A 21,605-nucleotide genomic window follows, 5' to 3' on the forward strand; every position below is an offset into this window, starting at 1 on the left:
GGACCCCCTGTTGAAGACCCCTGCTCTAAAGGAGTAATTCACCCGCAAAAAAATACTTTTTTTCTATCAATTTGTCACCCCATGACGACTTGAATTCAATAATATTTATCACAGAACACCAGTAGTGTAGCGTTTCAATAATATTTATCACAGAACACCAGTAGTGTAGCGTTTCAGAGTTGACTGGCAGCCACTCTACACCTCCAGTTGAAAAGCGGGGGAGAACTAGCCGACACAACAACAACCGCAAGCCCTGTAAAAACAGGCTGACATGAGATCGATACGAACTCCGCAACCAGAAATACATGAGCGCACTGCCACAGCAAACTAATGGAAAGCAATCGCCTTGAGTCTGTAGAAGGAATTATACTATTATAGGGAGCATGGAGACTTAATTTAACCTGTACATTCTACCAGGATTCATCAGACTTTCAGACATGACACCACCAGTCCCATGAGGCTGCAGACCACCTCACTCCCCTGCCCCTGCAGAGAATAAGCACCAGGCTGCAGACTAGAGTTCTCAGCGGGCCTGAAAATTAAGGACCGGCCCGACTAACGAGCATTCATTTTAGGCCCTACCCGGCCCTAAATGTCGGGTTCGGGTCGGGCAGAATTTGAGAATTTGAGAACTCTACTCTATCGCAAGGCATTGTATATCTGCTATTTTCACTAGTTTTGTGCGACAGTCTGATATGATGAAGCAGGGCTTTACTTTAGGAAAAAGAATCATACAAATTTGAAACTTGGAGATACAAGGTTTGTGACCGACAGCGACGATATGCAGTACTTGTTTGTTTTGGATAATGGGGACATAAACAAGCATTCAGCGGCACTCTGGAAGAGAGCTGTGAGTGTGTTGAGACTTGGCAGCAGCCACAACAGAAGGTGTGGTGATGACAGGGGTCACCCAGCGCTGTGACCTGACAGGAGGACTTGCAAGGAGCTCTATCTTCTCTCTGATAGTCGTGGAATAATGATCGTGGAATAATGATCAGAATAATGTCAAATATGGGAATAAATTCCTTACAGAGACGTTTCGGAGGGTGCGGACTGACAGGGAAATGAATCAGAGAAAAAGGTCCGTTTCTTCCATGGCTTAACATCAGAGTGAATGGAGAATCGGTTTTCCTGCTTACAGCCGAACCCGGAAGTACCAGTAAGAGTAAGACTCCCTAATCGGGAGATAAGCGACCGTCAGGTCACATACACAAACTTTAGAAGGCAATCGTAGCCAATCAGGAGGGAATATGGGAAATGGGACATATCCATGTTGATGACATGACTGTAGAGATACTGTGTACCGATTTGCGTGATTTTGTGAAAAGAGTGACTTGTGCTGTTTCACTCAAAGTCACTCTTGTTTCATCACTTTGAGTGATGTTACGGAGCATAATTTGAATGATCAATTTATAATCATAGGAGCAATTATTTTTGAATGATCAATTTATAATCATAGGAGCAATTATTTTTGATTTTTTGTCCACCATTGCAGTTACTGCACATTAGGGCAAGGTACAACCCAACCCTCTACCAAAGTGTTCTTGCCATTTAAGCCCTATTTTATACTTGGTCTTATTCAATGCTTACTGATGAATTGAGTACAATGGACCGCAGTGGAAACACATTTTGTATGATCCTTTTAGAATAACCATAATCAATCAATCAAAAATAGCAGATTTATAACTTGTCTTGTTGTGAGTTTGCTGATCGTCTTCTTGAGTCTTGCCAAGTTTTGGCTGTTTTGTTCATTGTTTTCATTGATAGTTTTTTGGCACATCACCTCAGACAAACACAGCAATATGATTTGTCATCATGGCTGTCTTCCTTCCCCTGTGACGCCTGTCTCTGCATCATTTAACTTCTTACTCTCTGCATGGCTCTTATAATGTCATGATGAATGTACTGTACTTTACAATGTGTTTGTACTGTAGGTAATGCACTGCACTCTGACTACAGTATACTAGGGTTACCATTATGGATTTTTTGTTTTAACGTGACGATTAGTTGTCACACAAATAATTGTGATTAATGATTCAATTGTGTTTCTGCGGTTGATCAGTGGAACATGCAGTATGAATAACAATTACATTTCTGTTTGGCTTTTAGGCTTTGAAGTTACACAGGGCAGATATGACAAATAACCTAATATAAATAAATGATTGACAAAAAAAAATACACAAATATTGGAAAAATACGTTTTTTCCCCACTATTTTTGGAAAATGTTCCAACGTGGAATCCGATTATGCAGATAATCTTATGCAATTACCAAAAATAATTGCGATTATAGGCAATTATGTAACAATTGTGACAGGCCTAACTCTGACCACCTGGTGCACTTTGTTCTGGTCCTCTGTCAACATTTAGGAATGGGGTCACGCTCAGATAAACGTCAATGTACTTATAGTATAATAGTTTAATAGCCTAGTCCACAGCCATTTTGCACAATATTGGCATAGAACGTTTAGTGTGAAATGGTCACATTATCAATGGTGGCTGGTTATGAGGACACTCGTCATATACCGTAACTCCATGAAGCTTGTTGTTACTTCATGTTGTTTGTATGTATGTGGTACTACCATACTGTATGTTTGCAGGTATTTGCAGGTATTGACACACTGTCTCTACAAGTACACGCACATGCACACAAGCACACACTCACACGCAAGCTCAAGCACATACCGCACACGCACACAGAATATTAACGGTGTGTTGTTTCTCTGGTTTTGTTTAGAATCACAGTGCACACTGTGTGGCGAACCAGAAGGTGAGTGGGCCTCTCCTCTCCTCCTCATCCTCATCATCTTCAGCCTGCTTTGTGTGTGCGCGTGTGTGGGTGCGTGCGTATGTCTTTGTGTGGACATTCGTGCATGCTTGTGTGTGCTCTAGACATATCAGTGAATGGCTGACAGCTTGGTACCGTGCACGGCCTCTCTTCTCGTACCATTAACTCACACCGCCTCGTCCTCGCTCCCCTCTCCTCTCCTCTCCTCCCCTCTCCTCTCCTCTTCTCCCTCAAGGCCTCGCTCCCCCATTCATCCATTAAGTGTCCTCCTCTCCGCAGGAGCCTTCCAATACCTGCTTATTAACCCGTCAACGTCGGGTAACGCCTCTTTGACCATTAGTTTGTGCTTTAGCATTATAATGGATCTGCTATGTCATGAAACTTTTTGCAGGTCTTTGAATATTATTTTACCCGATTGTATAAATGTCTTCTAAATCCTTCTTCTAAATCAGTGGTTCTCAAATGTTTTCATGTCAAGGACCCCCAAAATGACATGGACTCCCATTTCAAAATATCTTGTTCCAGGGACAACCCCCCAGGAGCAAATATTTGAGTTACAAATGTTCGATTTAAAAAACATATATTCAAAGATTTGCCAAAGAATTTCACGATTTTTCAAAAATAGCAGATCTACAAGCTTGCAGCGCGGCACTCGGTGCCGCGCTGTGAGCTTGTATATCTGCTATTTTTCAATAGTTAAAGCATAGAACAATTCCAGGTCTAAATAGGTTAAAGCTACTTCGCTGTCCACCATGTGCCTCCATCACATAGTGTGTATGTATACAGAAGCGCCGTTTCAAATCTTCAGGCTTTACTGCTCTTTTCCTGAATGTTTCTTGGCAAATAGAGCCTATTTTTACGGAAACCCGCAAATGCCAAGACACCACTCCATTCCCATTGAAAAGCAGAATCCACCTTCATAGGTAGACTTAAACTTTAAAGTCAGAGAAGGTCGTACAAATAGCAACAATAGCTGATCTGCAAGCTCAATGTTCTGCAAATCCCCTGAAAATCGACTGTCTTGCCAATGGACAGGACGTGTGAAGCTTTAAAATGGCATATCTGTACACACTATGTGTGTGCCTCAATCACATGCATAGCATACATGTATAAACCTACTTCTCTGACCACTGTCCATCACATTATAGTATATAACCAGTAAGTCGCCCTAAGGGAGAGAAGCAACCTCGCCCGCACATGGGTGCGTGCACATGGCTGCTTTGGCATGTATACCCTTTTGCTGAGCTGGGCGAGTCATCACTGTGATGTCAGAACAGGTCAACTATATCCATATCCATCATTCAGTGAGGTCAGATGTAGAGGTATTGACCAGCTCCATGGAGATCTAGGTGATAATCCAGTCTTCTCCATGTGGATATCCAGCGGAGAATGTAGGTTTCCACCCAACCACAGCGAGTGATGATGTGCAGTATATATTGGGTGTCATTGAGAACCATGGACAGATATGGTGATATGGTGAAGGTTGTAACCTTGCCCAGGAATCAGTCATGTGGCTCTCAGACCAAAGCACATTTCTCCAGGTCTCGAAAATCAATGTGACTCTCTCTGCTTTGCCTGATTGGATTAAGACGTAATCAAATGGAGCACGATAATTGTGTGTGTGTGTGTGTGTGTGTGTGTGTGTGTGTATTTGTGTGCATGTGCACGCGCACATGTGTGCGTGACCTTCCCACAGAGACTGGGGGGACAGGGGAAATATGTGCGAATATATGCGGTGCATGTGTGCGCGTGTGCGTGCGTGCGTGCATGCATGTGTGTGTGCGTGTGCTGTATGTATTTATTACACAGCCTGGTTGAATGCTTGATTCTGATTGGTCAATCATTGAAATCAGTGGTGTGTTATTTCAAAGACACCTGCTGCTTGATTTTTGCCGTATCCAACATGGCAGCCATGTAAACAAACGCACAATGTCACTTACAGCTAAACATTGCCTGCAGAATGTTTCTGAAAACCTTTGAAGCAGCACATTTTGTCTGAAATGTTTGAGATTAGTCTAGTTCAGAGCTTGTAGATCAGCTATTTTCAACTAGGGCTGAAGTGGTTTATGTATGTTTTATATTATAATTTATACCTGCTAAGTAGCTAAAAGTTTTCAAATAAATGTAGTGGAGTAAGAGTACAATATTTGGATCCGAGCTGTATTAGTAGAAGTAAAGGTATTGGAAATTGGAAATATTCAAGGAAAGTAAAAATATCTAAATGTTTTACTTAAGTACAGTACTTAAACTATGACACGCCCCTAAGATTTACATTATAATACAGAAGATCACATGTTTTTTGTAGAAACGGTTTGAAAAAGGGGCGGAGCCGGCCCAGGAGCCTGTGGGACCACTATGACAGATTGACCACAAAGTGTCTCTCTATGCCACAAAGGCACACAAACAAGGAAGTCGCCTCCAGATAAAATGTCCTTTATCACTAAATCTGTGTATATAAAAATGATATTACCTCTCAGATATCTTAGTTTTAGCAACAGTGTCCATGTCAAGTTGTTAGTTAATGCCTATTTGTTGAAATTATGAAAATCGATAGCGCTCCCAGAGGTCTGCCGACCGACCGGCTCGAAGCTTGGATTCAAGCCAGGGAGGAGAGGCTATTGTCCATGAATTAATTACTGAGGGCTTCCAATGTAAAAAAGACTGCAAAAGGTCTTATTTGGGATGTTCCTTTTAGGCAGGGTGTACTTGTACTGTACTACATTTCCATTGTATTGACTATACTTTTTGTCTTAATAAAAGAATCAATCAATCAATCAATCTTCGGCAGAGCCGCATTTAGCTTCCCTCCGCCGAAAAGAGCAGATATATAACAAGCTCAAGAAAAGTGCAACTTGGCTCCCCAGTTCCCTGGTAGTCCCCTGGTGGTCCCCACACATAGCCGGGAGTAGAACGTTGGACGCTCAAAACTAATCTCTGAAGCTTTTTTGTGAAGACTTGTCATTTTTTTGCTTTAAATATGCCATGAAGTTGCGGAATCTTAATATTGTTTATGCCTCCAACTGCTAGTTTTACTTTTTGTCATATGAATTAGCATTTCCACTCCGGCCAGCTTTCTGCGTAATGAAATCCACGCTAAACTCCGCCCCCTCTCATAGCCAGACTTTCATCTGCCCCTGGCCCCCAACAACCGATGACCATTAGTACAGTAAGTATAAATGAATTTGATTGGCTTATTGCTTTCCCACAATGACATCATAAAAATATTATCAAATAAAAGAGCAGTTTTCCCCCTTTTTTAGCGGCCGTTTAAGTAGTACTTAATGTTAATGACTTTACACCACTGGTTGTAGCCCCATGAAATGCTACTGTAGTTCTCACATGAGCTGGCTTAACCGCTCTGATAGAAGCTGCTCTTCATTTCATGACTGACAGGAGAGGAGAGCTGAGTCATAAGCAAACAACACACCGGTGTGATTCAGACTGGGATATCCTTGTTATTCTATCCTGCTCACACCCCAATTACCTTCTCCTACTGTAGTTGACTTGAAGCATGGAAAAGATAATAAATAGATCACACAGGCACATATGTAAATGGTTCTTCTTGCTGTGAGAGAGAGAGAGAGTGGGGAGGGAGAGGGAGGGAACAAGACAGAGAGAGAAAAATGGAAGTCTGAAGTAGGGCTATTATGGAAACCGACTGCCGTAATGGGCACATAAGCATTGCTTTCCAGCTAAAGATAGAAGCATTTTAGGGAGATGACTTCCCTTACTCCCATGAGCCGCTGCAGGAGAATCTCACCAAAGTACAATGACTTGAACACAGAAAGAAAATAAAACAATAACACTAATAGTTACAAGGTGGAAAACATATCGTCACTGTCGGGCATGAAACCTTGTATTTCTTGAATTCTTCTTAAATTTCTTTAAGTTTCTTTAATTTCTTTAACTTCTTAAATGTTTATTTTTCGCAACGGTACAGAATTTGAGGTTTGCATACATGCAAAATCTATCCTCTTTCATTTTTCCTTCTCCATTCACTCTAGCCCAGCATTTATTCATATGATGTAATGTTTTTATCATTTCCTCATTTTACTCTTTAAGCCCAGGCGTTCTGGGAACCGCCCAGTTACGCAGCAGGATTATGGCAGCTTGTATTTCCACATTTCATCTTCTTATTTCGTTTTATATCTTGACTCGCGCTTACAGCTTGACAGTGTTGCACAAAAAAGTAGTGAAATAGCCCCCATCTCCAGCCTCACAATGCTACACAATGCAAAGCCTTCACAAGACTCTTTTCGCTGTTTTTGGAAAACAATTTAGAAAAGCGTTGTCCATGACATGGGCAAAATACTGTAGGCACACCAAGTTGAAAGTGGTTATATAAGACCTGTCTGAGGGTTTGTGTAACATCTTTATTCGATGAACAGTATTAGCAACGAAATAGCGGGTCATTCAGTGTCGGCGGCAGAATGATCTGATTTCATTTTATGAACAACAACCTTCAGCATGGCCCTGACCTTCACAGGAGAGAGAGAGAGAGAGAGAAAGAGAGAGAGCAGGGACGTGCTGGGCCCCTGATTCAGCCCGGGAAAAAGAGTTGTAGAGGCCCTCATTGCGTGCTATAGAGAGATCTCTCTCTATAGCGCCGCTGCTACTCAAAGATTTGTGACAAAGCGACAAGCCAGTGGGCCAATTACATTTCGTCGTTGTCGGGTGGAAACCTTGTATGTCCAAAACCATTTGTTTTGTATTTATCATTTTAAAAATGATTTAAACTGGACTTCCGGTGATGACGTAAGAGAGGAAGGACGCACAGAAGGGAGGCTCTCTTCAAATTTATAATCTAAACTGCTTAAAACCCAGTAAAGTGGAGTAAATTGATTTAAAAGTGAAGACTAAGAAACTAGTGAGAGAATATGACCGACAAAAGACGCAACCAGGGGAGTATGAAAGCCTATGTTACTCGACAAGGAACAGCTCGACACGGCAAGGACGCCGAGGCAGTGGATAACATGGCGGCGGCTACGGCAGCTAGCAGCGAAGCTAACATTGAGAGAAGTCTCCCACCCGACCTGGAAAATCTACGGCAAATTCTGACGGCCTCTATGAGAGAAATAGCCGAGGGGGTGATGGAGAAAACACTGGCCTCACTGACCAAGACAGTGGGAGAGGTACAAACTGTGGTGGAAAGCCATAGCCATCGTCTAACCGAGGTGGAAGAAGGCCAGGGGGAGATCGCAGACCGGGTCACCTTGTTGGAACTACTTTGTGAGAAGCTCGCGAAACAGAACGAAACTTTGATGGAACAAATGGAAAGGGATCAGAATTACTCACGTCGGTTTAACGTCCGAGTGCCGAACATACCAGAAATGCATGGTAAAAACGACACGGTAAAGTTCATGTCTAACTTTTTCCATGAAGTGCTGGGCCAAGAGGTATATCCATCCGCGCCCATCCTGGACATGGCTCACCGAATCGGCAGAGAACGACCGGGTCGTAAGGGAAAGCCCAGAGTGATGATAGTGCGATTCCACTATTTCCAGGACAAGGTTCGTGCTCTAAGGGCAGACAGAAACAAGCTGAGCTGGCGTGGCCAAAAGGTACAACTGTATTCGGATTATTCTGCTGCAACAGCCAAACTTCGCGGCACATTTGGAAAAGTCAAATCACTGCTATTCGCAAAAAAAGTACGCTTCCGCCTAATGTTCCCGGCCGTGCTAAAAATAGACCACAAGAACAAGACACACGTCTTCAAAACAGCCGAGGATGCAATGGCGTTTTACGACCGACACATCGCTGGATTAGCCGTTCCTGATGACGACGACGACGCTGCTGAACCGACCGGGAGAAGTGGAGCCATCGAACCGGAGGGGGAGAGCGGATCCACGGGACCTGGTGGGGATGGTGGTGCCGACGTGACAACCGAGGAGGTCGTGAACGCCCAGGACGCAGATGGTGACGACTCGGACGGAGGAGGAGGAGATGTTGCCTCGGGTGGAAAAGACGACGGTAACGTGGAACGGAATGAAGACAGCGAGGACAACCCAGTGGTCGAGGAAGAAAACGGTATCGAGTAAAATCTTTTTTCATACTCCACACATATTAATGGTGGAGTGAACATTATGCCTTGAGAGTATGGTAGGGCTGAATCTGTTCCCAGGACTGTAATTATCGCCCTGTAGACCTGTGCCTTTGTGTGTTTTTTTTTGTTTTTTACTATATTTTTCGCCCTGTAGTCCAGTGACTTTTGTTTTTTTTAGAATTGTTGCCACAATTTACATAGGCATGTATATATATGAGGAGACACATGTTTAAGTGGAATACGTGTGTTTTTTTGTTTTTTACACATATTTTTCGCCCTGTAGTCCAGTGACTTTGTTTGTTTTTTTTACAAATATATATATATTTTTTTGGAATTGTTGCCACAATTTACATAGGACGTTCAGGCATGTATGTATATGAGGTGACACATGTTTCACTGATATTATTATTATTTGGCATGAAGGGGGTGTATAGATATTTTATGTTAAGCATCTGGGGTTATGGTAATTTCAATAATTATTTAATGACTTTAATTATTCTACTCGAACACTCTGAAGATTTGTTAGTGACATGCTACCACCCAGTGGATGTTTTGTGAAGCGTGCGAGGGGGGGGGGACTCACGGGAGGACAGACCAATATCATGAAGTTTGGGAGAAAACAAAAAAACAAAAACATATGGATGTGTCTATGTGTGTGTATATGTGTAGGCACATGTGTATACACTAAGAATATAATTTAAAAAGGAAAATGGGGAAATTATAAGCAAAGGAATGATTAAAAAATAAAAGAAAATAGAGATGGTTAATGATGACTTCCGTGAGGTCCCCCTTCCTCGGCACTGATTGTGATTAATAAGGAGGATTTATAGGGGAGGGCTATGCTAAATACTTTTCAAGCAAAATAGGGTGAGAGAGAGTAGTGTAATAATTATTTTATTTTTTATTTTTTCATGGTTTCTGGTTCTTTAAAAGAACAATATTTTGTTGATGACCATCATAGATGTTTTTGAAGGGGGGAACTAGGCGGCTACTGGCATGCTCTTTTACATAGGTATCTCTTACAGTAACAATAACTTTTAATTTTCATTTTTTCATTTATATTTACTATAATAGTCTGGAACAAGATTTAAACTTAACCCACAATACTGGGTCTGTAATACTGTGAATGAGGGGGGCCCCCGCAAAGCGACTAGATTGAGTTATGGTTAGCCAGATTGAGGATTGGAGGGGGCGAGGCAAGCGAGCCTCTTTACCTTGGGGGTTAATTTTTGTTGTTTATATTATTATTTGTTTGATGTTTAAAAAATTGCAGTTTGAGCATGTGCAGTGTATGGTACAGGGAAGGAAAACAAAGTCAAAAAGGGAAAATTTAAATGCAACCTAACGATTTGAGAGTGGTGTCATTAAATGTTAATGGATTAAATAATCCGGTTAAGAGGAGCAAAGTCTTGGCAAAATTCAAAAGGGAAAAGATGCAAGTGATATACTTACAGGAAACGCACTTAACTAAACAAGAACATGAAAAATTTAAGAAGCTTGGATATAAGAACACATTCTATAGTTCATACATGAAGCAGAGTAATAGAAGAGGTGTAGCCATATTAATATCAAACACAACTAAATTTGAAGTAAGCAAAGAGATATGTGATAAGGAAGGGAGATATATTGTAGTAAAAGGAAAATTGGAAGACCAAATGGTCACGTTGATAAATGTCTATGCTCCCCCGGATAGTGGGAAATCAGTGTTTGAGACTATATTTGATGTTATTAACAAAGAGGCGGAAGGAATTTGGCTTTGTGGAGGAGATATGAATGTGACCTTGAACTACAATCTAGACACAACAAGCACAAATAGAAACAAAACGCAAATTAATAAATACATAAACACAATGATGACGGAATTGGGTATAATAGATGTGTGGAGGGAGCTGCATCCATTAGAGAGGGACTATACACATTACTCAGCCCCACACCAAATGTATAGTAGGATAGATTTGTACCTCATGAATAAGGAAGAAATACACAGAGTAAAGGACTGCAAAATAGGAGTAACGGATCTCTCGGATCACAGCGCAATATATTTGACAATGCACCTAAACAGTAGGAAGAAGAACACTATATGGAGACTAAATGTGGGTATCCTAAACAATATGGGAGTGGTAGAAACTACAAAAAGAGATATAACTACATACTTAGAGGAAAATGATAATGGGGAAGTTGAACCGACAATCTTATGGGATGCTATGAAGGCGGTTCTTAGGGGAAAGCTTATAGCCCAAACGTCCTATATGAAAAAAGCTAGACTGGGGATATACCAAAATCAAATTAAAAAATTGAAGGACTTGGAACAACAACATAAAACAACAAGAGACCCGAAGCTATTAGACCCAATTAAGGAGACAAGACAAGAAAAGAAATAGACAAAATGCTTCAAGATGAAGTGGAAAAGAAGACCAGATTTATGAAACAGACCTACTATGAAGGGGGCTCCAAGGCAACGAAAATGTTAGCCAGACGACTAAAAAAACAACAAGCTTTAAATAATATACACAAAATAAGAGATCCTAGGAACAATACACTACTGTATGAACCAGAAGCTATAGAAAAGGTATTTGAAGATTACTACAAAACACTATACACGCAACCACCATCGGCAGAGGAAGACGAAATGGAGCAACTCCTAAACTCACTAGATCTACCTACATTGGGGACAAGTCAGAACAAAATGTTAAATTCTAGCATTACGATAGAAGAAATAGAAGACGCAATTCGGAGAACCAAAAATAACAAGTCGCCAGGAACTGATGGGTTCCCGTCAGAATTCTATAAGACCTTTAAGGAAGAATTAATCCCTCTATTGATGAACTCCTTTAACTATACCCTCAGAAAAGGAAAGATCCCTCCCTCATGGAAGGACGCGATCATATCAGTAATCCATAAAGAGGGAAAAGATAAAGAGTACTGCAATAATTATAGACCAATTTCGTTATTAAATGTGGATTACAAGCTATACACTTCTATCATCTCAAAAAGATTTGAAAATTTCATGACAGATTTAATAGAGGAAAGTCAAACTGGATTTATTAAGGGAAGACAAACACAAGATAACATAAGAAGGGCTTTACATGTTGTTGAGGAAATACAAAGGACAAAGACAAGTGCTATATTAGTAAGTATTGATGCGGAAAAGGCTTTTGATAGCGTGAATTGGTTATTTTTATATAAAGTAATGGAGAGACTAGGATTTAATGAGAAATCTATACAGATTATAAAAACATTGTATCAGGAGCCGACGGCAAGGGTCAAAATAAATGGAAGTCTCTCAAGGAGCTTTAAGTTGGAGAGATCTACCAGGCAGGGTTGCTGCTTATCCCCAACGCTATTCGCAATCTTTATTGAACCATTAGCCCAACTAATCAGAGAAAACAAAGAAATTGAAGGGATAACGATCAAGAATAATGAACACAAAGTGGGGCTATTCGCGGACGATGTACTGATCTATCTACAAAAACCAGACACGAGTTTTCCTAAATTAATGGAACTACTTGAGGACTATGGTCGATACTCAGGATATAAACTCAATGTCACAAAAACACAAATATTGACACTAAACTATATACCCACGCCATTGATTAGAGAAAACTATCAACTTAAATGGGATTCGGAAATGATTAAATACTTAGGGGTAAATATCACAAAAGAAAGGGACAAATTATACGACGCTAATTATATACCTATAAATCGGGAAATTAAAAGAGATCTGGAAAGGTGGTCAGTACTATGTCTGGACTTTAGCTCGAGAATAGAGATAATCAAGATGAATATATTAGCAAGACTTTTATATTTGTTCCAGTCTCTACCAGTAATGGTACCACAAAAACAGTTCATAGAGTGGGATAAATGCATATCAAAGTTTGTATGGGGAGGTAAAAAACCCAGAATCAGATTTGAAACTCTGCAGCTGCCCAAAGAAAAGGGAGGAATGGCATTACCAAACTTGAGAGAATACTATAATGCAGCCCAAATTAGATTTTTAGTATGCTGGTGCAATCCAGGATATACTGCAAAATGGAAGGATATTGAATTGGACCAGGGAGGGGGACAAAAGCAAAATTTGATTTCAAACAAGGAATTGGGAAAAAAATTAGAGAAAGAATTAGACCCAATTACTAAATTTACAATCGAAATTTGGAATGCCATCGTTAAAAAATACAAATTAGAAGAAGAAAGAAAGATCCTGGGCTGGTTGACATATGACACAAGCTTCAAACCAGGAGTAATCGACCAGGGATTCAAACAATGGGAACGAAAAGGCATAACAGCGATATGTACACTGATAGAGAGTGGGCAGATGCGGAGTTTCGAAGATCTACGGAAAACATATGATCTGGATAAACATGAACTCTATCGATATTTTCAGATAAGGGACTACTATAATAAAGAGATTAAAGTTACCTCAATGAATCCACTAATCAAAATAATGGCTCAGGCATATAAGAATAAAAAGTGTAGAGAAATCTCAGCCCTGTATCAGGGGCTAATGACAAGTAAGAAGACCTCTACCCTGTATGTCAAAGAAAAATGGGAAAAAGGATTTGGGGAGCAGATTACCGAGGAGGACTGGTATAATATTTGTAAGACACAGTGCACGGCCACAAGCTCTAGAATATGGAGGGAATTTTGCTGGAAAAATGTTATCAGATATTTCATAACGCCAAAGATCAGAGGAAATTTTACAGCGGAGAAACAACCATGCTGGAGGCTATGCGGCCACATGGATGCTGACCATGAACACATATTTTGGAATTGCCCAAAAATAGATAAATATTGGGATGATGTATGGTCAGTAGTAAAAAAGATACTAAAATACGAAATACCGAAAACAAGTGTGGTACTGTATCTAGGGAATCTGACACAGGAAAACACACGAGGAGAGGACATGTATCTGATCAAGGTACTACTGGCAGCCAGCAAAAAAGCAATTACAAGATTGTGGTATAAAGATGACCCTCCGAGTTGTGAGCAGTGGCTGTGCATTGTGGAGGAAATATTTGTAATGGAGAGATTTACACACAAACTCAGATTGCAAGAAGACCTATTTCTGGAGAAGTGGGAAAAATGGACTGTGTATAACACACATCAGGATGACACCATCACTGAACTTTGAAAAGGACTGAAAACAGACATTTGAAATGAATATTGTGAACCCTGTACTTGTATGTATGTGTGAAAACTGCAAATAAAGATTTAAGTTTAAAAAAAAAAAAAAAATGATTTAAACTAGTGAAAACAGCCGATCTACAAGCACACAACGCCTCGCACCGCGAGGCGTTGTGTGCTTGTAGATCTGCTGTTTTCACTACTTTTGTGCAACGGCCTTGTATGATGAAGCAGGGCTTTGCTTTGCGAAAAAATGTATACATTTGAAACTTGGAGATACGAGGTTTCTGCCCAACAGTGAAGATTTACTTTGTTGGCCGCCCAGCCCCCGAAATGGAACAAAGGACGACATTTAATTTGATTTTTTTCCCTAATGGCCGGCCTGGACCGGCCGGGAATGAACCGGCCGGTTGGGAGTTGTCCCGCTTTTCCCAATGGCCAGCACGTACCTGAGAGAGAGAGAGAGAGAGAGAGAGAGAGAGAGAGAGAGAGAGAGAGAGAGAGAGAGACATCCCTATTATGTGTGATGGACGTTCTGCTCGGCTGCCATTGATGGAGGGATGACAGGAGGTTTGGGAGATGGAATAAAAGATCTGAAAAGAAATGAAATAAATAAAAGTCACGCAGATGAATGAAGAGGATTGGAGCGGAGCGAGATAGGTAGAGCTATGGACAGAGGAGCGAGATAGGTAGAGCTATGGACAGAGGAGAGATAGGTAGAGCTATGGACAGAGGAGAGATAGGTAGAGCTATGGACAGAGGAGAGATAGGTAGAGCTATGGACAGAGGAGAGATAGGTAGAGCTATGGACAGAGGAGAGAGATAGGTAGAGCTATGGACAGAGGAGAGAGAGATAGGTAGAGCTATGGACAGAGGAGAGATAGGTAGAGCTATGGACAGAGGAGAGATAGGTAGAGCTATGGACAGAGGAGAGAGAGATAGGTAGAGCTAGGGACAGAGGAGAGATAGGTAGAGCTATGGACAGAGGAGAGATAGGTAGAGCTATGGACAGAGGAGAGATAGGTAGAGCTATGGACAGAGGAGAGAGATAGGTAGAGCTATGGACAGAGGAGAGAGAGATAGGTAGAGCTATGGACAGAGGAGAGAGAGAGGTAGAGCTATGGACAGAGGAGAGAGAGATAGGTAGAGCTATGGACAGAGGAGAGAGATAGGTAGAGCTATGGACAGAGGAGAGAGAGATAGGTAGAGCTATGGACAGAGGAGAGAGATAGGTAGAGCTATGGACAGAGGAGAGAGAGATAGGTAGAGCTATGGACAGAGGAGAGATAGGTAGAGCTATGGACAGAGGAGAGAGAGATAGGTAGAGCTATGGACAGAGGAGAGAGATAGGTAGAGCTATGGACAGAGGAGAGATAGGTAGATCTATGGACAGAGGAGAGAGAGATAGGTAGAGCTATGGACAGAGGAGAGAGATAGGTAGAGCTATGGACAGAGGAGAGAGAGATAGGTAGAGCTATGGACAGAGGAGAGAGATAGGTAGAGCTATGGACAGAGGAGAGAGCTGACGAGTGACAATGACAGAGAAAGTATGGAGAGGAGAGGAGAGGACATGTCAGAGGCTAGGGCTGTCACAATTATTACATAATGGTCTAATCGCAATTATTTGACATAATCACCATTATTTTTCATGATTGTCATAATCATTTCCATGTTGAAAAAGTAAAAAATAGTGGAAATAGCTGATCTACAAGCTCACAACGCATCGCATCGTGACACGTTGTGAGCTTGTAGATCGGCTATTTCCACTATCAATGTTCTTTTTTAAGTGTAAAGATGTCAAATATGTCAGTAATTTCTTTGAGTATTTAGGCTATGTGTCATATCTGCCCTGTGCAACTTCAAAGCCTACAAGCCAAACAGAAATATACTTGTCAACGTCAAAAACACAATTAAATCGTTAATCGCAATTATTTGAGTGACAATTCATCGTCATGTAAAATGTCATAATCGTGACAGCCCTATTGGAGGCAAATATTGTACTTTTACTCCACTAAATTCTTTTTGAAAACTTTGGTTTAGTTATTTGCAGATATACATTATAACCACTTTAGCCATATTTTTTTCATAGGCTATTTGAAGACAATGTGCCACATCGCGGCACGTTGTGAGCTTGTACTGTAGATCTGCTATTTTCAAAAGTTTTGTACTTTTTGGCATCAAAAAGATATTTTGATGCCAATACTTTTGTACTTTTACTCAAGTACATTTTGAATTCGGGACTTATACTTGTAACAGAGTATTTCTACATTGCAGTACTGTTTTTTTTTCTTTCTACTGCATATCTGTGTTCTATCCGTCTGTCATTCAGTGTTATACATAAAGAGATACATAAAGGTTTCCTGTGTAAATAAGCGGAAAAGCTTACTAGGATCTCTGTTTAGTTGACCTTGTACCAGTGTACTGTACTGTCTAAAATAAAGTCTTCAATCAATCAATCAATCAATCAATCAATCAATCAATCAATCAGTATTGATACTTTTACTTTAGTAAAACAGGTGATTACTTTTTCCACCACTGGAATAGAGGGTACAAGGAGAGAAGTGGCTGGGGGTAAAAAAAGAAAGAAAAGAAAGTAGGGGAGAGAGATCAAATCTTTGTGTCAGTCCTCAGACGAACCATCCTCCATCGGTGTCTCCAGTCATCTGGGTTCTCCATACAGCTATAGCTGGCCGGCTCGTTTGTGCTTCCATCAAACATAATATAACGCCGTGATTGAGGGAAGGACAGCTGAGGACGAGGAGCACATTCCTATCATCACTGTCAAGCAGAAACCTTGTATCTCCAAGTTTCAAATGTGTACTTTCTTTTTTCTCATAAAGTAAGCCCTGCTTCATCACACAAGACTGTCGCACAAAACTAGTGAAAATAGCCGATCTACAAGCACGCAACGCCTCACGACGCGAGGCGTTGGGTGCTTGTAGATCGGCTATTTTTGCTAGTTTAAACCGTTTTAAAAATGATAAATACAAAAGGAACGGTTTTGGACCTACAAGGTTTTGTGCCCGACAATGACGATATTCATTCATATTCATGCATGCATGTCGCAGAGCTGTCAGGCAGAAACCTTGTACCTTGTCCATGTTTCATCATTCATGAGAATAGCTCTATGTACTCTAGGTTCAGTGGTAAAAATGTCAGCACGTGGGGAGGAGACCCGGGGTTCAGATTTCGGGGTGTAGGACATGACAGTTACAGAGTGCAGTTTTATAAATAAAACAGAGAACTTAAGAGAATATAATTACGGCGCAGCGAAAGGATCAAATCCTCAGTAAAAGGCGTTGGTAAACGAATCAGCTTTTGGTTCAAAAGAAAGAACTCGGAGCTACAGTAGCAGACTGCAGTTTTCTAAGGAGTGTGTTTCCAGATAATGGTGCATAAAAACTGAACGCTAGCTGCTTGTCCATGTTTAGTTGTGAATCTTGGATTCAGAAAGCAGACCTTTCCCAGATAACATAACATGTAAGGTCTGGGTGGTTTGTGATGCGTAACACAAGATCAGCAATGTATTTTGGCATTATTTTGGCCAAAATCAATCAATCAATAGATACATTTACAATAAGAGAGCTGAGCCAGAAGGCAAAGCTCTCAATATGCCGAGCAATCTTCGTTCCTACTGCTATGGTCATGCAAGTGTGGGTCATGACCGAAAAAATAAGATCACGGATACGTGAAATGAGATTTCTCAGACGGGTGGGCGTCCTCTCCCTTAGAGATAGGGTGAGAAGTTCAGTCATCCGTGAGAGACTCGGAGTAGAACTGCTGCATGCTCCTTGACTTGGAGAGGAGCCAGCTTATTTGGGTTCAGGCATCTAGTATGGATGCCTCCCAAGCGTCTCCGTAGGTCCACGATACACGTCCCACTGGGAGGAGACCCTGTGGCAGAACAAAGACCAGATGGGGGATTATATCTCGACACTGGCCTGGGGACGCTTGGCCAGTTAAGTTGTTAACATTGTTCTGGAAAGGGAAGACTGGAAATCTTGGAACTGTTGCCCCCGCCACCCGATTCCGGATAAGCGGTTGAAAATGGACGGATGTATTAAACCGTTCAGTGCAGTATTTTGACATCAATTATTTGACGAAGAGGGGGTACAGATCTAAAACTGGGGTGATCCATACCTCTTCGTATTAGTAAGGACTCGAGCAGCGGCATTCCGAATAAACTGCAGCTGTTTTAGCGAGACCTGGAAAGACCTGCTTACAGCAGTCGACTCTACTGAAGATAAATGCATGCGTACGTTTTTTTTTTCTCCAAATCTTGCTGAGACATTAAGTCCTTTAATCCTTGATTATATTCTGGAGGTGATAGTCGGCGGCTGACTTTGTAATCGCCTTAATGTTGTGCTGTTGAAATTCAGGTCTGAGTCTATATGACTATAGAGAGATTTCTGGCCTGGATTGCGGGTTTTTAAACATTACCAATTGAAGCTGAGAGCACTAACTTTTAATCGCTCCTTCCGTTGGCTCCAGAAACGATTAATAACAGTAATGCACGAGTAACAGATAAACAGAGACAAATGTTTTGCAGCGTATCGAACCGCTTTAAGCCCTGGATACATATCAATATGAGGTGCTAGATAATCAATACGGCGTTGTGAAAAATAATAGGCCTGTAGTGATACTCAGCCGTGTGTAATTTGTTTTTTTGCACGGCCCCCTTCCCTGCATTGACAAACTGGCCGCGTGTGGGTGGGCACAAAGACCAGTGTGGTGACCGTCTATTTCTCATCTGGCCAGATGGAAATGATCACACCTTCGTGTTTCAGTAATAGTGCTGTATAAGAGACCAGTCACCAGCTACAGCAGTGGTTCTCAACCTTTTCAGGCCGCAACCCCCCATAATAATCATATTTTAACCCTGACAAGCACTTGGAATTGCAAGAGTTGGGACATTCAATTTAGTTTGACAGTTCGGTTCGACAGATAAATACAGATCCTTGTGTAAAAGTAAAATGTCTTGAAACTTTCATAATATTTCTTGAAACTTTCATATATTCTAGATACATTGGACATTCAGTGAATTATTCCAAACCTTTTTTTGTTACAATTTTGAATTTTTATGCCATACAGCTCAAGAATATCAAAAGTGCATATTTCAAAATATTACAATATTACACGAGACCACTCAAAACAAGGATTTATAATAGAGAAATGTCAACCTTCTGAAGTCAGAGTTGCTTTAAGTCCAGTGGGAAGTTTCTGAAGTCAGTTATGATTTGGGGTGCTATGGCATCTGCAATGCTTTTTCACACAATATTAAAATTTTTCGAGAAGGATCTGTATAGAGGGTATGCACGTCCACTGGGACCCGCCCCCCTAATCTAGACTGAGTGGCAAAACATTGAGCAGCATGGAGCATTGGAGTTTGGAAGTGCTAGTTGCATATCACTCAACGGCCCTGCATACCACCTGTTTCTAATTTGCACATAATGCAGGAGGCAGCAGGATGTTGTGTTGTAGAAAACGAGTGCTTCCAAACTCAGACGCTTGGAAAAATAAAAACCTGCACAGAATGTCTTGACAGAAAGTAGCTCATAACATAACATGCCTATGGTGGATTTTTATGAAACAAAACTGCAGATAGAAAGAGGATAATTCAAGCTTTCAGTACAGCCGCAATGTTGGTGAGTTTAACTTTGTTTAATACAATCAGATAGGACTTTCCCACATAACTTTCCCACATAACTTCCAGCAACAGTGATGTCACGTGCATACCCTCTATTGTATGAACAGCAGATCTACAAGCTCAATAAAGCAAGACCAAGCCAAGACTGAGACAGAGGAGGGACAAGACAGAGTTAGAGTATCCATTATCCTGGGGCGGAACATTTGCCAAAAAAATTGCCGATCTACAAGCTCACAGCGCGTCGAAGCTCACTAAAGTAAGACCAAGCCAAGACTAAGACAGAGTCAAATTATCCCCAACATCCATTATCCTGGGGCGGAACGCGTTGTGAGCTTGTAGATCGGCTATTTTTTGGCAAAGACGTTTGATAGAGAGTGGGAAAAAAAGACTGTATCAAGTACATACGTATTATTACAAGTACCCTTTACCAATTATAGAGGGTTTAAATGGTACTGGATATGCAGCTCGGCAAATAAAAGGTGAATTGATCCCAGTGCATTACGGAGGACGATATCACTATAAGTTAAATCTCCACGCTACGATTATCGTGTTTTTTATCACGATAAACAATAATATCGCTTATCGTCCCATCCCTAGTTGCGAGCCCCTGTCTTGTTTTTTTATGATTCTGTTTGTGCGGTTTGGCTCAGCACCAACAAACGTATGTTAATTTATTCTTTGAATGACGTCTACATGCTCCCACCACTGACTCAGATTATGGAAAACAACCAAAATATGTCAACTTGCACAGTAATTATGCAGACAACACGCTCATTTACATAAGCATAATCATCAGGGGACATATGGTCCAAAACAAACAACGGGTAAAGTAAATGCATTGAGCAAATAAACGATTGGATGTGGCCACAACAAAACTAAATTAATTGTTTTCGGGGCCAGGGAGGAACTATTAAAAGGTGATGTTAAAAACCTCAACCCAAGCCAAAAACAAAATCTTGGTGTAGTCGTGGACTCCGGAACCTGAATTTCCACAGACCCACATTAGCACAATTACAAAGTCAGCCTACTATATATCAAGGATTTAAGAACTTATGTCTCAGCGGGGTTTTGGAAGAACTCGCGCATGCATTCATCTTCCGTAGAGTGGACTTAGTGGAACGGTGTCTTACAGCTTGAAGAAACTGTGGTCTGGTGGTTTGTGTGAACAACAGGGGTGATTGTTTCCTCCGGTGATCTCAACTGGTGCTGGGCCCCTGATTCAGCCTGGGAAAAAGAGTTGGAGAGGCCCTCATTGCGTGCTATAGAGAGAGATCTCTCTCTATAGCGCTGCTGCTACTCAAAGATTTGTCATTTCAGGTCATGACAAGTGACAAGCCAGTGGGCCAATTACTGTAGGCCTACATGAGTTATTTTGTCGTTGTCGGGTGGAAACCTTGTATGTCCAAAACCGTTTGTTTTGTATTTATCATTTTAAAAATGATTTAAACTAGTGAAAATAGCTGATCTACAAGCACACAACGCCTCGCACCGCGAGGCGTTGTGTGCTTTTAGATCTGCTGTTTTCACTACTTTTGTGCAACGGCCTTGTATGATGAAGCAGGGCTTTGCTTTGCGGAAAATGGAACGAAGGCCGACATGGAACGAAGGCCGACATTTTATTTTTATTTTTTTCCCAATGGCAGGCCTGGACCGGCCGGGAATGAACTGGCCGTGCGGGAGTTGTCCCGCTTTTCCCAATGGCCAGCACGTCCCTGCAGTCTCAACTTGCACCGCATGGCGAGGCAGTGGCTGCAGCCACCGCCATGGTCATCTGGTTCCCGTAGGCACGTTTCAATGAAGAGAGATCCAGTTGTTATAAACTAATTGTTTTATTGCTGCTGATTGAATGATTATAAAACAATAAGAAGATAAAACACCCAGGGGTCCTTGGGGGAGGGGGGGCATCACAATCATCTTTGTAATGGAAGTTTTTAATTGGCAAAACACTAAGATTTTAATGATAACATATCCACAAGTTTTCCGACGTCCCATCGTGCATTGCACAGCA

General features: G+C 41.3%; 1 protein-coding gene across 1 annotated transcript in view; it reads left to right on the forward strand.

Annotated features, from left to right (window-relative positions):
* Positions 1-21,605, forward strand: part of dlgap2a (discs, large homolog-associated protein 2a) — a 471,572-nt gene that overhangs the window by 200,277 nt on the left and 249,690 nt on the right. The window contains exon 2 of the mRNA XM_080750728.1: positions 2,736-2,768. Within this exon, the coding sequence (XP_080606854.1) occupies positions 2,736-2,768 (33 nt within the window). The remainder of the gene's footprint in view (positions 1-2,735; positions 2,769-21,605) is intronic.

The sequence above is a fragment of the Nannobrachium achirus genome (assembly GCF_963921795.1).
Source record: "Nannobrachium achirus genome assembly, chromosome: 20".
Classification (NCBI taxonomy): Eukaryota; Metazoa; Chordata; class Actinopteri; order Myctophiformes; family Myctophidae; genus Nannobrachium; species Nannobrachium achirus.